General features: G+C 42.4%; 2 protein-coding genes across 3 annotated transcripts in view; both read left to right on the top strand.

The window, feature by feature from the left end:
- Positions 1 to 12281, top strand: part of ralgps2 (Ral GEF with PH domain and SH3 binding motif 2) — a 72009-nt gene extending 59728 nt beyond the window's left edge. Inside the window, exons 10-21 of one of the 2 annotated variants that reach the window (XM_084921476.1) lie at positions 226 to 363; positions 1318 to 1408; positions 1627 to 1694; positions 2063 to 2201; positions 2319 to 2470; positions 2553 to 2607; positions 3231 to 3308; positions 4383 to 4488; positions 5742 to 5834; positions 6648 to 6753; positions 8012 to 8103; positions 8187 to 12281. In XM_084921476.1, coding sequence (XP_084777602.1) covers positions 226 to 363; positions 1318 to 1408; positions 1627 to 1694; positions 2063 to 2201; positions 2319 to 2470; positions 2553 to 2607; positions 3231 to 3308; positions 4383 to 4488; positions 5742 to 5834; positions 6648 to 6753; positions 8012 to 8103; positions 8187 to 8216 — 1148 coding nt within the window. In that variant the 3' untranslated portion in view covers positions 8217 to 12281. The remainder of the gene's footprint in view (positions 1 to 225; positions 364 to 1317; positions 1409 to 1626; positions 1695 to 2062; positions 2202 to 2318; positions 2471 to 2552; positions 2608 to 3230; positions 3309 to 4382; positions 4489 to 5741; positions 5835 to 6647; positions 6754 to 8011; positions 8104 to 8186) is intronic. The other variant, XM_084921477.1, reaches the window with a different exon arrangement.
- A 1019-nt stretch (positions 12282 to 13300) lies between these two features.
- The window catches only part of fam20b (FAM20B glycosaminoglycan xylosylkinase), a 29634-nt gene continuing 27450 nt past the window's right edge, over positions 13301 to 15484 (top strand). The window contains exons 1-2 of the mRNA XM_084921480.1: positions 13301 to 13529; positions 14570 to 14922. Coding sequence (XP_084777606.1) covers positions 14794 to 14922 — 129 coding nt within the window. The 5' untranslated portion in view covers positions 13301 to 13529; positions 14570 to 14793. The remainder of the gene's footprint in view (positions 13530 to 14569; positions 14923 to 15484) is intronic.

Raw genomic sequence — 15484 nt, 5'->3', positions numbered from 1 at the left:
TCTACATGTTTGCTTTCTAATGAGCTGAGCTCTGCGTTCGGTCAGGAAAACTCCCTGTGTTCTCCACTGAGGGTTAAAATAACACCTCCAACAGATGGACGCTGTCCTCGTTTGGCTTGCAGGGGGCTCTTGGATCGCTGAAGGATGAGTGCATGAGGGAGTTGTGCTCTGATTCTCTTAATTTAACAGACATCTCTTTCTATCTGCTTTTTTCTCCCTTTTTAGGAATGTACCTTTCTGATCTGACATATATAGATTCAGCCTACCCCTCCACGGGCAGCATACTGGAGAACGAACAGAGATCAAACCTGATGAATAACATTCTCAGAATCATATCGGACCTGCAGAGATCCTGTACCTACGGTGAGACTTCAACAGACACATGCCTATGCTGGTGTAGTATGTATATTTATGTGTATGTGTATATATAGAGAAGTGTTAAAGCAGATTGTTTTTCACTGTGGTTACATTTGGGGTGGTTGCATCAAAAACCAGCGTTTGATAAATAAAGCAAGACTTGTCCGGCATGGGTAGGGTTTGTCCCATCCGGTGACTGTTCGTCTGCCTGCAGAGGGCACTGTTGTCAGATGGAGGCAGTGTACAAAGTGTCTGGTACATGCCACTCTTGCTTGTGCTGTTGTTGGTCCATCAGCCAGCCGCAGAAAGCACAAAAGTTATAACGTACGAAGAGCTGAAGTGAAACTGATTGTTCCCTCTCTCCAGCCCTCTTTTCAACCAATTAACATTCGGCACACGCTTACATCATCAACTTTAAGCGATACGCAGCCTGAATTCCCATCCCCGAGCGTGTCTGGGATAGGTGAAAACCCTGTCCAACCAGAAACTCGTATGTGGACCGGCACATTTGCAGCACCAAAAATCCCACATAAGGCTTTATTCAAACTGTTATTCACTAAAAGTGAAGCAGGAAGTGAGTCATTTGAATTAGTACAAATATTTGCTTAAAATTGGCTAATACCCTTGGAGGAAGATTCTACATACAGCGGGTTTAAAAGTCCTCCAGCACACAACCACAGCTTACTGGAAAACGGTTGTTTTTCATGTTCTTTAAAAATATGCAGATGTTTCAAATAGGTGTTGGTCATTTAAGTACTTAAAACTAAGACACAGCTATTTCCTAGCTACACTCAGGCGGCTGCTGCTCTGGAGCTGTGTTTGGTTTAAAGTACTAATGTTATCCTTTTTCCAGACCCTTATTCTAGCCAACGTAAAGTATGCTGGCAGCTTGTGTTACACAGGCTCACATGTACACATGTGTTTTTAATTTCATGTCTGCCTGTATCTTCTCTTTCTCAGATATACCAGTGTTGCCTCATATACAGAAGTATCTCAACTCAGTCAGGTATATTGAGGAGTTGCAGAAGTTTGTGGAGGATGACAATTACAAGTAAGAAGCAAACAAACAAAGCTTTTGCATTATAGTTATGATTTCTTGCCAAGGTGATAAAGAGAGATGTTTGTGCTGTTAATTGTACTGCTTGCTTTTCTCTGTCACCCCCCAAAACATCATCCCTGTTTCTTTTCATCATGATGAATTTACAGAAGAGTATTGTAGGGTACTGAAATTGATTTTTCAATTGATTTATGCTGCATTTTTTTCTTTAGATTGTCACAGAAGATTGAGCCGGGCACCAGCACACCACGAGCCAACGCCTCCAAAGAGGATCTTGTCGGTGAGTTTAGTCTCACTTAATCTGAACTGAATGTCCAAGTAGTTTCAAATTTGCACATTAGTATATCAGTTATAACAAAATTATAGTTTTTGTTTTATTTTCAAATTAAATGACACATTTGTCCAATGTTGTTAAAAAGTAACATGTTTTAATTGATTGATCCTGTTATACTGTGATTAATGTCTTTATTCGCAAAGATTGTTTTCAATTTCACTGTGCATTTCAATGTCCTACATTTTTTCACTTAAAGTGGAATTTAAAAGTTCTTTAAAATAATAAGAATAATAAAGAATTAACTTGTTTTTTTTCTGTACACACCATGAACATGACATCTCTATTCTTCTGTTGTGGTTTTACTCTGTTTACAGGTCAGGAAGCGTCAGCATCTCCTCTCTGTGGACGTAAATGTGCGGTAGCACCAGACGGAACCAAAGTCCCAGCAACACCTCCATCCCCCAGGAACCTTCTGCCCTACGGACACAGGAAGTGCCACAGTCTGGGCTACAAGTCAGTTTCTATTGTTAATCTTTTATAAGAAATAATTTTCATATGTATGTCCTATAGTTTAAAAAATATATACATACACACTGGTGCTACTCTCTCTGCTTTGTTTTGTCTCCACAGCTTTATCCATAAGACAAATACAGTAGAGTTTAAAAGTGCTACATTTCCCAATGCTGGCTCTCGCCATCTGTTGGATGACAGCGTGATGGAAAGCCACAGTCCTACCAGGGGACAAGCAGAGAGCTCGACTCTGTCCAGTGGCATTTCACTTGGTAAAACTTACACCTCTACAGTTATGAAGTAGAGTTTTTATGTTCAGTGGATGTTTTTATGGTGTTTTTTATATGTATACAGGGAGCAGTGAGGGCTCGGAGCTCAGCGAAGAGATGTCTTGGCCAGCTTTTGAGAGGTAAAGCTAATGCATCCATGTCTTCACTGTTTTTTCATCATAACCACATGCAAAAATCAGATTGAAGGAAAAAAAAATCCTCAGCCTGGATGTGATCATCTAAATGTTAAAGCTCTGGCTTCAAGGCACATTTATGCAAAACGATCTGCCATTGAAACCCTCTCACACGCGCCATGCTTTTAGCCTTGCAGCCATGGCAGTCATGCCTCATCCGTCCACTGCTGCGCTTTGCCTTTAGCAAACATGTAAAGGTGCTTCTGCTTCTCCAGCAGCCTGAAATGTATTAACTGCTTTAACATTTAAGTCTAGCAGCCCCCGTGCCAACCTGTGTCTGGAGCAAAACTATGAGGAAAAAATGCTCAGCTGAAGAATCTACTTGCTTGAAAATCATCTTAACCTCTTTTAAAGCACTGTTCCTTTTTTTAAAAGTTTTGAGTAACCCAAAAAACACATCCATCGATAACTCCTCTAACCAAATAACTGCTCCTCATCTTTCCGTAATCCATGCTATTTAAATAAGGCAACAACAAAAAAAACAGTGGGGGAAAAAGAGAGCCACACAGCCTTAACAGTATCCCGTGCCCCCTATTTTGTCCTATCCTATCTTATGCTATTCTGAACAGGACTCGGTTCTATCACTCTCTGGGCCCAGTGACCCGTGTGGCCCGCATCCCCTACAAAGGCGTCTTGAGGCCCAGCAGGTACACCCATCTCAACCGGAACAAACTTGATCTGAGCCAAAGCCTCTCTTGCCCTCACTTTCCACCCTTGAGTCCCTGCCAGGGGCTGCTGTGTGCTGGTGCTTAGTGTGTGTACTGCTGGGGTAATCTTGTAGTTTGAAATAAGAGTGTATGTGCTGGTGAAATCACATATCTGGTGAAGGGAAAAGGATTCTTATGGTTCTTTATCTTTTGCTGCCTTCTCGAATTTCTTGCATGCCTGTCTCATTCTCAGACTTATTGAGGTTGAAGTCAAGGTATTGGAGTCTGCACGTCAGCCAGCTAAAGCTACAAGCGTTGACTTAACAGACAAGAAGTCTGAGGATGAATCTTACTGCACCTTATTAAAACCTTTAAAAAATCTATATTACCATATGCTTCAGATATCATCTTTCCAGATCCTGAGATTATAGTCAACCTAGACTTCTTTTTGTGATTAGTTTCCAAAGTATTTCACAGCTTGGAGGTAAAAGCAAATTTCCAAAGTCACAGTCACAGTGCTGTCGCTGGAAAGAAACTGTTAAATCCTCATTCCTATAGTCGAGAGGAGCAGACTACTCAGGAGCATTAACGTCCAGTTGTCATGGACATTGCATATTAGGCATCTCTTGTGGTTAGGGATTCTCTCTCTCTCTCTCTCTCTCTCTCTCTCTCTCTCTCTCTCTCTCTCTCTCTCTCTCTCTCTCTCTCTCTCTCTCTCTCTCTCTCTCTCTCTCTCTCTCTCCCTTCCCCCCTACCAGGCTTCGCTACACTCCTGCACTGAGCTTCCTGCTCTGATCCTCCAGACAGACACAATCTGCACACCACTTTTCCCGTCTTTGCTCTTCTTTTTTGTGATAGGTGTTGAGATTTATATCTTTGAAATTCATTTTTGTCAAAACAAAATGGGGGCTACTTAGGCAGAAAGCAGGGGTAAAGGTAGCTTTGCAGATTGCATCTGGCTGTACTATTAGTTTATCTCTAAATGGTATGGTGTGCATGGAAATATGCATGTTCTTTTTCTTGTATGCATGTTTTTATATTTAAGGGGTAATGTTTGTCTTTGTCCCATTGCAGCTCAGCTGAGTCAGAGGAACTTGCAGTTCACTTGTACCCTGGAGCAGTCACAGTGCAAGGAGTGTTAAGGCGAAAGACTGTGCTCAAGGAGGGCAAGAAACCAACTGTGAGAATACACACTCACACATTTGTCTAGATAACCAGACACGCACGTGCCTTCATGTGCTGCCCATACCTTCATGTACTCCTAAGCAGGAGCACATGGGAAATATATACTGTCAATCACAGATGGGACCTCAGAGGCTTCTTAACCTGCAGAATATCTTTCTCTGTCTGTTCCACATGTTTTCTCATTAACCTCACCCTCCTGACCCTGTGACACTGAGATTACCCCCTTATGTTTCGGCTGGAAATAAATGTGGAGCTTTATATGAACTTAAAATAACTAAAGACTGTCATAGGTAGTGATGATGGTTTAAAGTCTGGCGCTCCACACCTGCCGTGTTAATTAATGGCTTCACTTGATCCCATTTTCTTTCATGCGTTTTCTCTTTATCTCGTTTCTATTAATTTTAAGTCTTCTTGTAGTTTGCAGAACAAGCTCCTTAGATTGCATGTTGAGTCTTTCACAAGCACAAGAAAGGATTTTTTTATTTTTTATTCAAATATGTTTTCTATTTTAAGGTTCTGTTAGCTTTGATAACAGCGTTGCACAATATTGGCAACATCTTTACCAGCGTCATGAGGTCATCACCTGAAATGCTTGTTCAAGGAGTTCCCACATATGCTGAGCACTTGTCAGCTGCTTTTCCTTTGGTAGTCCATCTCATCCCAGTTTGGCATTCGTGGGTGAATGTAACCCTTACAAAGCCCAAAGGTATGTTTTGACTCACCAGAATAGCCCCCAACCCACCTATCAACATCATCAAAGCTGCTCATCAGTTCTTCACAGTGGGAACCACACATGGAAATGCCATCCATTCCCCCTTCTCGGCATCTCACAAAAAGCTTAACAGCTGGACCCAAAAGTCTAAAATCTGAACCTCTTGGGCCAAACTCCAGATTTCCACGAGTCTAATGTCCATTCCCAGTATTTGGGATCTGGAGACTTGGTTGGGTCAGTGCCTTTGGCTCTGTATTGTTTTTCTTGAGCCATTCCTGTGTATTGTCCAGCTAGCAGAGGTTGTTGCTTGTTTGGAGGTGTGATTAGTTTATGAGAGTTTTTTAGCTTCTTAGTTCAAGTCCGTGTGAATGGCAAGCATCAGATTACATTGTAAAAGATGATAAGTGTCATTTGCTTTCTTGCCTGTGACTTTAATATAGAGTCTGTTACCATGTTAGTGTTACTCTATGTAGTTTTTCATTGACTTAATGTGGTTGAATCAGAGTGTGTGATCAGATTTCAATTTGTGCCTCTAGGTGGCATCTTGGACCAAATACTGGGTTGCTCTGTGTGGAACCCAACTCTGCTACTACCCTGCCAAATCCTTGAAGGCCACTGAGAGAAAACATGTAAGACACACAAGCGCACACACATACACACTCTTTAACACTCTGGTGACGCATGCATGGGCAGCGTTTTTGCAACAGGTGCTATAGAGGTGGTGTTTTCTTCGAGCAGGTGAGGACAACAGATGGAACGTAATGTAACGACACTGAGACATCCAAACGTCTTAGATGTCCACCGTGCGAACTGCAGGTGTTGATAGAAGTGAGTCGGCGTACCAAATGACCCCAAAACACTCTGTTTTATAAGGAGACGACATATGATAGCCATTACTTACTCAGTCTTAAAAACTTTAATTACAAAATGAAGTCTGAGAAAAACACTTAATGATTCTTTTTCATGTGCTTTGTACTTGGTATGCACAGGGAGGGGAAAAGGGAAACGAAAACAAAGAGCTGTAAATTTTTCATGTCATGTCGACACGGCATTATTCAAAAACAAGTAGGCTTGGGGTGTGTGAGTGTGTGTTTGTTTTGGTGTATAGCATCAGTTGGTTGAGAGCATTTACTGAAACTTTACAGAAGTTCAAAAGAGGCAGAGAAGCAGAAGGAAATGCAGGGAGTGTGAGTTTGAGTGTGCAAGGAAGTATTTTGGACCGTGGTGCAGCGGGGGTACAGACGGACAGATGGTAGCACTCATTGAATAATGAGGCCAGTGACATCACTCGCAGTCCTGTGTGTCACTCAGGCTAATGAGAACCTTGTGGAGTGCAAATGCAATGCTGGGAGTTCACACACATACACACAATGCTTGTGTTAATAATTCTTCCGCGTGTAAACAGAGATGGTTGATCATGTTTTGGCTTTGCTTCTTACCAGTTCAAGTCCACGTCCAGCAAGATCGTGTGTGTGGTCGGTCTGATGGCTATGATGGCTGACGATCCTGAGCACCCTGACGTCTTCTTGCTGACCGACTCTGAGCATGGTGAGACTCGAACACGTGAGAGGGAGAAAGCAAAGAGGAAATGATTAATACAAGGAACAGTCCGTGTGTGAAAAGGATGCATTAAAATTGTAAAGTGGGTCAGGAGGTTTAAATTGAAGCTGAAGCTTGTCAGTTATTATTTTTGGCATCTCTTCATGCTCACAATACAGAAGGTGAAAAACCAGACCAAAATAAGTTTGTGTTTTGTTAAACTGTTTGTTTTTGTCAATTTTATTGTCGTTTTCATGAGGGGCCTAGTTCTTCTGAGTCTTTATCTGTTATTCTTGCTCACCTTCATGCACTGAATGACTGTAATGCTCTGAATGACTATAAATTTAACTTGAAGGAATCTAAATAATCAGATAACACTCATACAGTGACAGTTGCTTAACCATATTGAATACAAGATGTCCTGCCAACTGATCCAAAGCTAAGATAAGAAATGTCATAATCTCATTGTGAAATTCAGGTGGTAACAATTTTTTTTTTCTTCAGTCATTTTGATCAAAATTTTGCACCAATGCACGCAAACATGTGGGTGGTGTCCACAATGTTGCCGAACAGCGAGGCTCTCTGTGAACTAAAGGGGACAATTCATTTACACAGGCATTCACCTCGCAGTCCGCAAAGAACAAGTTTGAAAACCTGAGCGGGAATTTTCTTTCTTCCAAACTACATCCGTCCAGCTTGTTGACTGAGCTGCATCTGTTAAGCTTTCAGCGTGTTTTGTAGTTTGGAAGAAAATAGTCCCACATGAAAAATTGCATGCACTAAACACTTGAAAGTGCTTACAGAAAGGTTTGTACATTTCTGAGAGTGCACTTACCTGCAGAGTTTTTTAGATGTATTTTTTGTGCATGTAAGTCAAGTGCCATCCAGCTTCATTATATTCAAGAGAAGGAAGTAATTTTCCAAAGCCATTATGCAAAATCGAGCAGTTGACATCCAAATTATCCAGATTAGCACATATCTGTAAAGGGCGGAGGAAAAATGTTTATTTGTTTTTACTATAACCTGTCACTTTAAGCCGTGCAGATTAGTCATACTTGACATCCTTAATGTTCATACACAGGTGTTAATTATGTGCATTTATACACACAAATCATCTGACTTTGTCATAGATTTTTTCACATGACTTTGCTTTGAATTTATCGGGCAGACCAAAGTCAAGTGAGGCTTTTAGCCATCTTTCCAGCTTGTTGAGAGAGCAGGTGGTTACAAGACCTGGCACCTCACTCTGTTTGTCTCCATTGCCTAGGTAACACCTACAAGTACCAGGCAGGGAACAGAATGAATGCTTTGCTCTGGTACAAACATCTGAGTGCTGCCTGTCAGAGCAATAGGCAACAGGTATGAAGACACGAATATGCACACACAGACATGCATGAGGCTGATTAACACGTGCATTTTGTAAAATCGTACTTTTTTCACAGGTGCCAGCCAATCTGATGTCATTTGAGTGACTTGTGATTAGAAGTGCGGCTGAGCAAAGGAGAGAGGGATGAGGAGACAGACGAGGACGATGGGGAAGGAGTGCCGACTCAGTAATGGGAGCTTTCACTGCCATCAACCCTGACCACCGATTCTCCGATTCTTTGCCCTGGCCTCACTGCAGCCTCACCTGCCACCACTGCCTTAACCAGAGTACCCTGTGTGTGTGTTTGTATTTGACAGTGAATGCGAATCCGTGTGGATGAAAATGACTGTTTTGGATTTATTAACTACTGAACAAGGACCTGCACCACTGCTCATGTCTCCCGTTTGCTTTCGGTGTCTTCTGTTCAGCACCTTCACTGGAGCCATTTGACTTCTCCTTGCTGACAGACTGACAGTTTTTTTTTTTTTTGTTTTTTTTTTTGTTTTTTGTTTTTTGGGGGGAGTACAGACCCCCCCACCCCCCCCTTTTTGTGGTCCCCCCCCACCTCCTTTTCACTGGGTGAACTATCCACCCCCCATGCTTGAAAGCAAGTTTTCCATCTTTTTATTCAGGTGGATACACGATCACACAAACAAACACACTTTGTCAGACTAACTCACCGGACTTTAGACTTATTTTTACTTACTTGTTTCACACTTTAAATTGTTGGTTACTTCAATCACTTGCATTGGCTCGAAGTCACATGGTTATTTATATTTACCGTGTGCACACATACACACACACACACACACAAACAAACGTATTTGATTGCATCGTTGCAAATGTAAGGGCTCTTATTCGCAATCAATTCCAGCAGAAACAATTCCTACACTTCCTGAATGTGTCTAGTTTTTATTACTGTTCAGTATGCGGTGGTATAACTGCGCTGAGTGGGAGGTTCACTTTAATCAGAGGAGTCTTGTCTGTTTTCCACAGAGGTACGATAATCCCAGAATCTAAGCTAAGACGCGTTCACGGTCGGGTAGATGAGAGTTGCTCTTTTTCCTCCAGTGCTGTCTGCTCGCTGCCGCCTGACATCCGCCCAGAAAGGCGATGCTTTGTCCACCAGACACAAGCATACACATAAACACTAAAGACTCGAAACTGTGAAAGAGTCAAAGAAAGAGAGCAACAGAAACTTGTGATACATGATTTTATCTCCTCTGGTTTAGAGTAGACACTCAAAGCTACCTGGAGCCATACAGAGTCTATTTTAAATCTTTGTTTATTATATTTTGTTTTGTCTGTTTTTTTTCTCTTGGGCTGGACGGTGCAGTTCACAGTATTACCATGTAGTAGATGATTGCACAGCAACATTTTGTTTCTGTTACATTTGAATGTCTTTTTTTGCATTTATTTTGAATATTTTTAAGTACATGTGAATTTTAGTTTTTCTATTTTTGACCCTCATCTTCGTATCCAAGCCCGGCTTCAGAATTTTTGGAAATGGCATAAGCACCGAGGTTATAAGTAGTACAAAGCGACATTGCCACCATGTTTTTCTACTGCTTTATAAAATGAAAGACAGAGCTGCAGTGCAATTACGTGTAGTTACTGGTATGTTTCAGTTGGGAAAAACCGGGGATTTACATTTTCCGCTGTACATCCCGTATATGTCAGTATGCCACAGGCTGACTTTTGCGGTTTTTGCAAAAACACGAGCGGAGTGATGGTGGTGTACACAACAGTGAGGTGCTTTTTTGCTCAGTAATAGTCAAACATCAAATTTTTCCTTTTTAATAGCTGTTTACACTGTATGTTTACACAATCCTATGCCCAGTTTCACAATCCCTTCACTGCTCATACTCTATTTAATAGGAAGCCTACCGTTGTCCCATCTATTAGTGGGGCGTGTTAAACTCGGAGGAGGTTTCAGGCTGTTGATAAAGGATAATGGGGTGGACACGTTCCATACTAACGGCTTTCTAATGGGGTTTTTCTTCTTCTCCAGGCTTATGTCCGGTTCATTGAGTTTCAGTTTTTTTTGTTAAAGGAGACGTTGTAGTGGATAAACCTGTGGAAGAATGAATGAGGGAGCCAAAAACAGGCCTGTGTAATGTGACGGTGACTTAAAGTATGTGTGCGCATATGTGTGCCTGTGCATACGTCTCTATTTTTATAATAACATTGTAATTCAAGCCAGATTAGGCAATCCCTTGAGGCTGCCATCACTGCTGAGCAGTGGGGTTAACCAGTTACCTAATCGTGTGTGGCTAACTTCCAGTTCATGCAACGGCTCAACACTGAGTTGTGCTGTGCCGAAATTCTGAAGAAAAGGTGACTCACAAGGAGAGAGGAAGTGGAACTCATCTGTGTCCGCTGTTGCTGGAGCTACGCGCTGAGGAGAGACTTTGTGAAGCAACAAAATCCCAGAGTGACTTACTGTGGAGGCTAACTGATGTTTGAGTACTGCTGGTTGGCCAAAGGGACAAAAAGAGGTCTGTGAATGAAATGGATGAAATGTGAGACGCAGGATGGGTGGCTGAGAGACGATTTACCTGTGTTTGCCTAAAGATGCTGGTTACTCTGTCTTAACTGACATATTCAGACAGTATGTCATTTGCAGTGCGTCAAATAAGTTTGTGTAACTATGGAAGAATTAAAGCTGTGGTCTGTGCAAAAGAAGAAAATGCAGAGATGTTAAACAAAGCCCGTCTTGATGGTCAGCGACCCCGTCAAATGTTTCCTTTCTTTGTATCAGCTTTATCTGATGTTAAATGAGAATGGTGGAAGAAAAAGACAAATGTTACTGTGGACATCGGAACAGAGAATGTTTTTTGTTTTTTAATTAATCTGGGTACAATAATCTCTTTGAGAGCAACCCAAATTATGTCAGGCATTTTTTTTTCTTATGTGTGGTTTTCCTCACTGTAATCTGAGTTTACATGTTTTTTTGGTTGTTTTTTTTTTTTTCAGTGTTCAGCATATGGTCAAAGTAATGGAAACAGGTGTTTAATTTAGAGTTGGATTTCAAGATCAACCACTACTACTTCTGTTTTTGGAGAGTGTAATATAGCCACGCTCCCTTTAAGATAATCTTTTTTGGTTTTTATGAAGAAATTTGATGCCATGCTTGAACATTTTCTTGTCTGCATTACGAGCTTGTGTTGTTTCCTTAAAACTGACCATACTGTCTGCACATGCACAACTTGCCCTGTATTAACTGTTCCGGGCAAAGCTCATTCTAGATCTGTCTTTTTAATGGTCTCGTTGTCGAGATGGAGGGTTCGATGGGAGGATGTTTATTCTTTCGGTTGGCTGGAGAAGTGTATTCAATGTGAATCGGTGCCTCACGTGCACCAGCCAGGCATTCATTCAGCATTTACCGAGGACGGCAACGACGGCAGCCTGCATTTTAAGTCGTCAAAGCTGACGGGGGTGATGTATAAATTACCTTCACCCTTTACCTAGCTCTGTGTGTGTCTCGTCTCTGCCTGCATCATGTCTGTGGGCAGCGCTATGACCTCTCTGAGTGATGTGCTGCCTAGTGACTGAGTAACAATAAACACTTTTTGGGTTTTTTTTTTTAAAAACTTCACATCAGTTTTATGCTCGTCATTCTGTTGAAGGTTGTGTGTGACTGTGAAATGAAGCACAGATTTGTGCAGGTGAATGTGAGTCTTGGTCGTATTACATGTCACAGTGCTATTTGACAATTCCACCCACTCCTCCCTTCTCCTTTTTAAAAAAATAAAGTAAAAAAAATCTGGAACTGGTGATGAGCACAATGTCTAGTAGTATGGCTTCTTCGTAGTAGTGATGCCAACATATATTTTTTAAAGCAATCTAGATTTTTAAGTCTAACAAAATATCGAAAAACAAAATCAGAGCACTCCAGTTACTCTGTGTTGGTTATTTTTTATTCTTATTACACTTTCTTAATCATCGTTAGGTTACAGTCAGATCCACTACACTATAGATGTTGGCTTTGCATTACTAATAACGCACTGAGGTGTTAGTCATACATAAAGTATTAACTATTTTGTTTGTACTTTTAACAGTTAAAGGTGTTTTGTCTGTTGGGTACAGTTTAAATGTTTGGGGAGGGGGGGTTGTTTTGTTTTTTACTTCTCAGGCCTCCTAATTATTCAAATAAAATGATTTAAAATAATCCCTTTTTTATGTGGTCTGTCTTTCAAGAAAAAAAACAACTTTCATAATAAAAATAAAGTTTTTGCTCAAACAATAAGAATGTGGAGGTGTTGCGTCATACGTTTACTGGTACTGGGGGCTAAATGCGTCCGTTAGTCAGCTGTCTTTAAAGGTCAAAAAGTCTGCAACACTTGTGGCATGAAGAGCAACTTTTATTGCTTGTGCAACACATTTGTCTTCATCCAGGATGTTGCCGTTGAGTTTTGGCTCCTTGAGAGTTTCGCCTCTCCCCCATGCACCTTGCAAGCAGGCTGAAGTTGTGCCAAAAGGCTTGACTCAGCGACTTTCATGAAGTGTTATATTTGTTTTCCATTATTGCTAGTGATTTTAGGTATCTGAATACCTGCGACCGTTCGTACGTCTTCCTGTTTATCACACATGCAAGAGATATAGAGAAATGTTGCCGTCAGTAGCACGAGGGAGGTATTTCCAAGATGGAAAATGAGAATGAGAGCGAGTCAAACAAAAGCACCTGCTCAAAGGGGGAAAAAAAAAGAGGTGACCAGGAGTCACTAAACCTATGAGCTTTTAATGGCTGTATAACAGATATTTTTCTTCAGATTTGCATCAAAACAAAGGCAGGCCGTTGTCAGTACCCTGCCAAATCTATTTTCCTCATCAGTTTCTAATTGAAACACGGACCCCAAACTGTTCTCAAAATCTTAACTCAGTCCCCTGACAAATGCCCCCTATAGCTTTTAAGAATGGTGTAAATCTATAATAACACTAGTTCACATCTCCAAAAAAAAAAAAAAAAAAGGTTTGGGGACTTTTGTGTGATCTCCCACTTCAGAAGTCAGCAAAAGGTCGTGTTCCACTCATAGGTTTGATCCCACACAAATCTTTATCCGTTATTAATAATATACAAGGAGCCAATCTGCATTTTACTTATGCATATGCAACACCCATGCACACACACGGTGTTTCAGTTTCTGGGGGCGGGCCCTACAGGGCAACACTGCCGCCTGGTGGCTACCTGGCTGTCATGCAGACGGAGGAAGTGTTTCGGAAGTGGACACGGCAGGGCACAGAAGGAATCGAAGAAAAGGGCGGAGGAAAGGGTGCTTCCGAGGGGGGTTAAAAAAGAGAGAGAAATCACCGCGACTTCTAGCACCTAGCCAATTTACTAACACCAACTTTCGTTTTGAAAGACTGAAAGGACAGCTGTGTGATACGTAATCTATAGTGAACGGCGTATGAGCATAAGGTAAGTCTGCTCGGTCGGTGCCCAGTAAACACAACAGACGACGTACTGTGTGCTACTAGCGGGCTGCTTTAGCTAACACGCACAGCAAGGTGTACAGCGGTTTGCTAAACGACTAGCTGTGTTGTCACGGATGTGAACGAGCCCGTGGTGACCTGGCAGAAATGAATAACGGGGGCAGTCTCCAGTAGAAAAGTGCCTTTCTGGTATTTTAGGTGTTTTTTATGCGGGCAGTGCTCGCCAGCCGTTTCCTCGGTGGCTGCATGAAAGAGCAATTGTATGGGAGACGCCGATGCCTGCGTGGCCAAACCCGTGTCGATAGAGCTTATTAACCGGTGTTTTTAATGTAGCTCGTTCGTGGCCGGTTTGTTGTCATTATGTCACAGCCTGGTAACATTAACTTTGGCTCGGCAGCCACAACGAGAGCAACAGAGGCAGGTAAGTGACGGGCAGGTGAACGTGGCAGCTGGATAATTTAACTGCTGTGATCCGTAACGCCTCGTTTGTGTGTAGCTGAAGATAAAGGTTTAGGATTAGATGAACATCACTGTGGTTCAGGAAACTCCTCTCTGCGTTAAAGGCAGAGCCACTGTAATGTGTCAACCACCAGCAGCAGCAGGAGTGGACCCCCTCTGCACCACAGCAGGACGACATGTCCATCATTTCTTAAGTGAGAAAAGGCAGGTTCAATAACAACAACACCCCGCCACCACCCTATCCCCTCATCCTCGTGCAGGGGAGGAAGGGATGTGAACCACCTTGTTGTAAACGTTGGTCCCTCGCCTTTAATAAAGCCCAGCTGGCAACAGCAGCTACAGTAAGCTTTGCTGCTGGCACAAAGCTTACTTTTGAATGTACGCACACATTTCCACAGACCAGACTCTGCCATGTGATGTAGTTGCACATTCTGGACAGGTTTCAACTGTGCTGCAGTACTGGGTCATCCTCTGCCCTGGGGGGAACCGAGCCAGAGAGGCAGCGAATCAATCAGTTTTCTCTTCACATATTATTGACAGTACATCTTTCATCTCTCCCTCTCCTAGTTCTCCTGCTGTCTCCCTGCTGGTGACTGCCTGTTTGCTTAGACTGCAGCTCCAGGGAAAAGGCAGAAAAGCTCCCGTCCTTCAGACAAGTTGGTCTTACAGTGCAGGCAGGCAGGAAGGTGACGGTGAGCTGCAGGGGCCATGCATCAAGGGTGAGGGGTGTTCGCTGTGGGGGAGACGCACAACTACAGGCAAGGAGGAGGTCAGGGCCAGTCAGTGTGGAAATGAAGCTTAAACAGCGCATGGTGGTGCTGTGTGCCGTGCTCCTCCTGCTGGGCCTGGCCAAGATCTTCCTGCTGGATGGAGGTGAAGGAACTGCAGCCAGCCGGCGGGACCTCAGAGCGTTTCGCAAGGTCAGGATGCAAGTGGGCTGTTTCATGTTAAAGTTGCGATCAGAAGTTTCCACTCACCATAGACATGAATGCTATGGTAATTTGCATTTTTTTAATATTACTACTTTCTTGGAGCGGTTGTTTTTACAGGATGGAGTGATTGTTTAGCATACGTCTTTAATGACTTTAAAAAGGAACTGGATGCTCAAATCCACACACAAGGTCGAAAGCATACATACAGGCTGAAATGTGTATGTACCTTCACTTAAATAATTAATTAGCTGGTTCTACGGTGTCTTTTAACTTGACAAGGCCAAGGCCTATAGACTGGTAGTTTCTCTTTGCCATCATAAAAAGGATTTTTTTGACAGCACTCATTGAATTGACTAATAGTCAGAACACTGGAAAAGTCTGAGGAACTCAGAAGAAGAATTGAGGATTTGTGAAGTTGGGAAGGTCTTCTGGAGATTCCATGATCATCAACTGCAGGTGGATGTGCAACTAGAGGTTATTCAGGTGTATTACCACTTTGCCATCATCTGAAAGAAGACCCGAACTGTCACCTTCACACGAAAGGAAATCG

This window comes from Perissodus microlepis, chromosome 23, assembly GCF_051167445.1.
Source record: "Perissodus microlepis isolate ML-2025 ecotype Zambia chromosome 23, ASM5116744v1, whole genome shotgun sequence".
In the NCBI taxonomy this organism is placed as follows: Eukaryota; Metazoa; Chordata; class Actinopteri; order Cichliformes; family Cichlidae; genus Perissodus; species Perissodus microlepis.
Note: the sequence above shows the minus strand (reverse complement) of the source record. Positions and strands in the feature narration are given on the sequence as shown.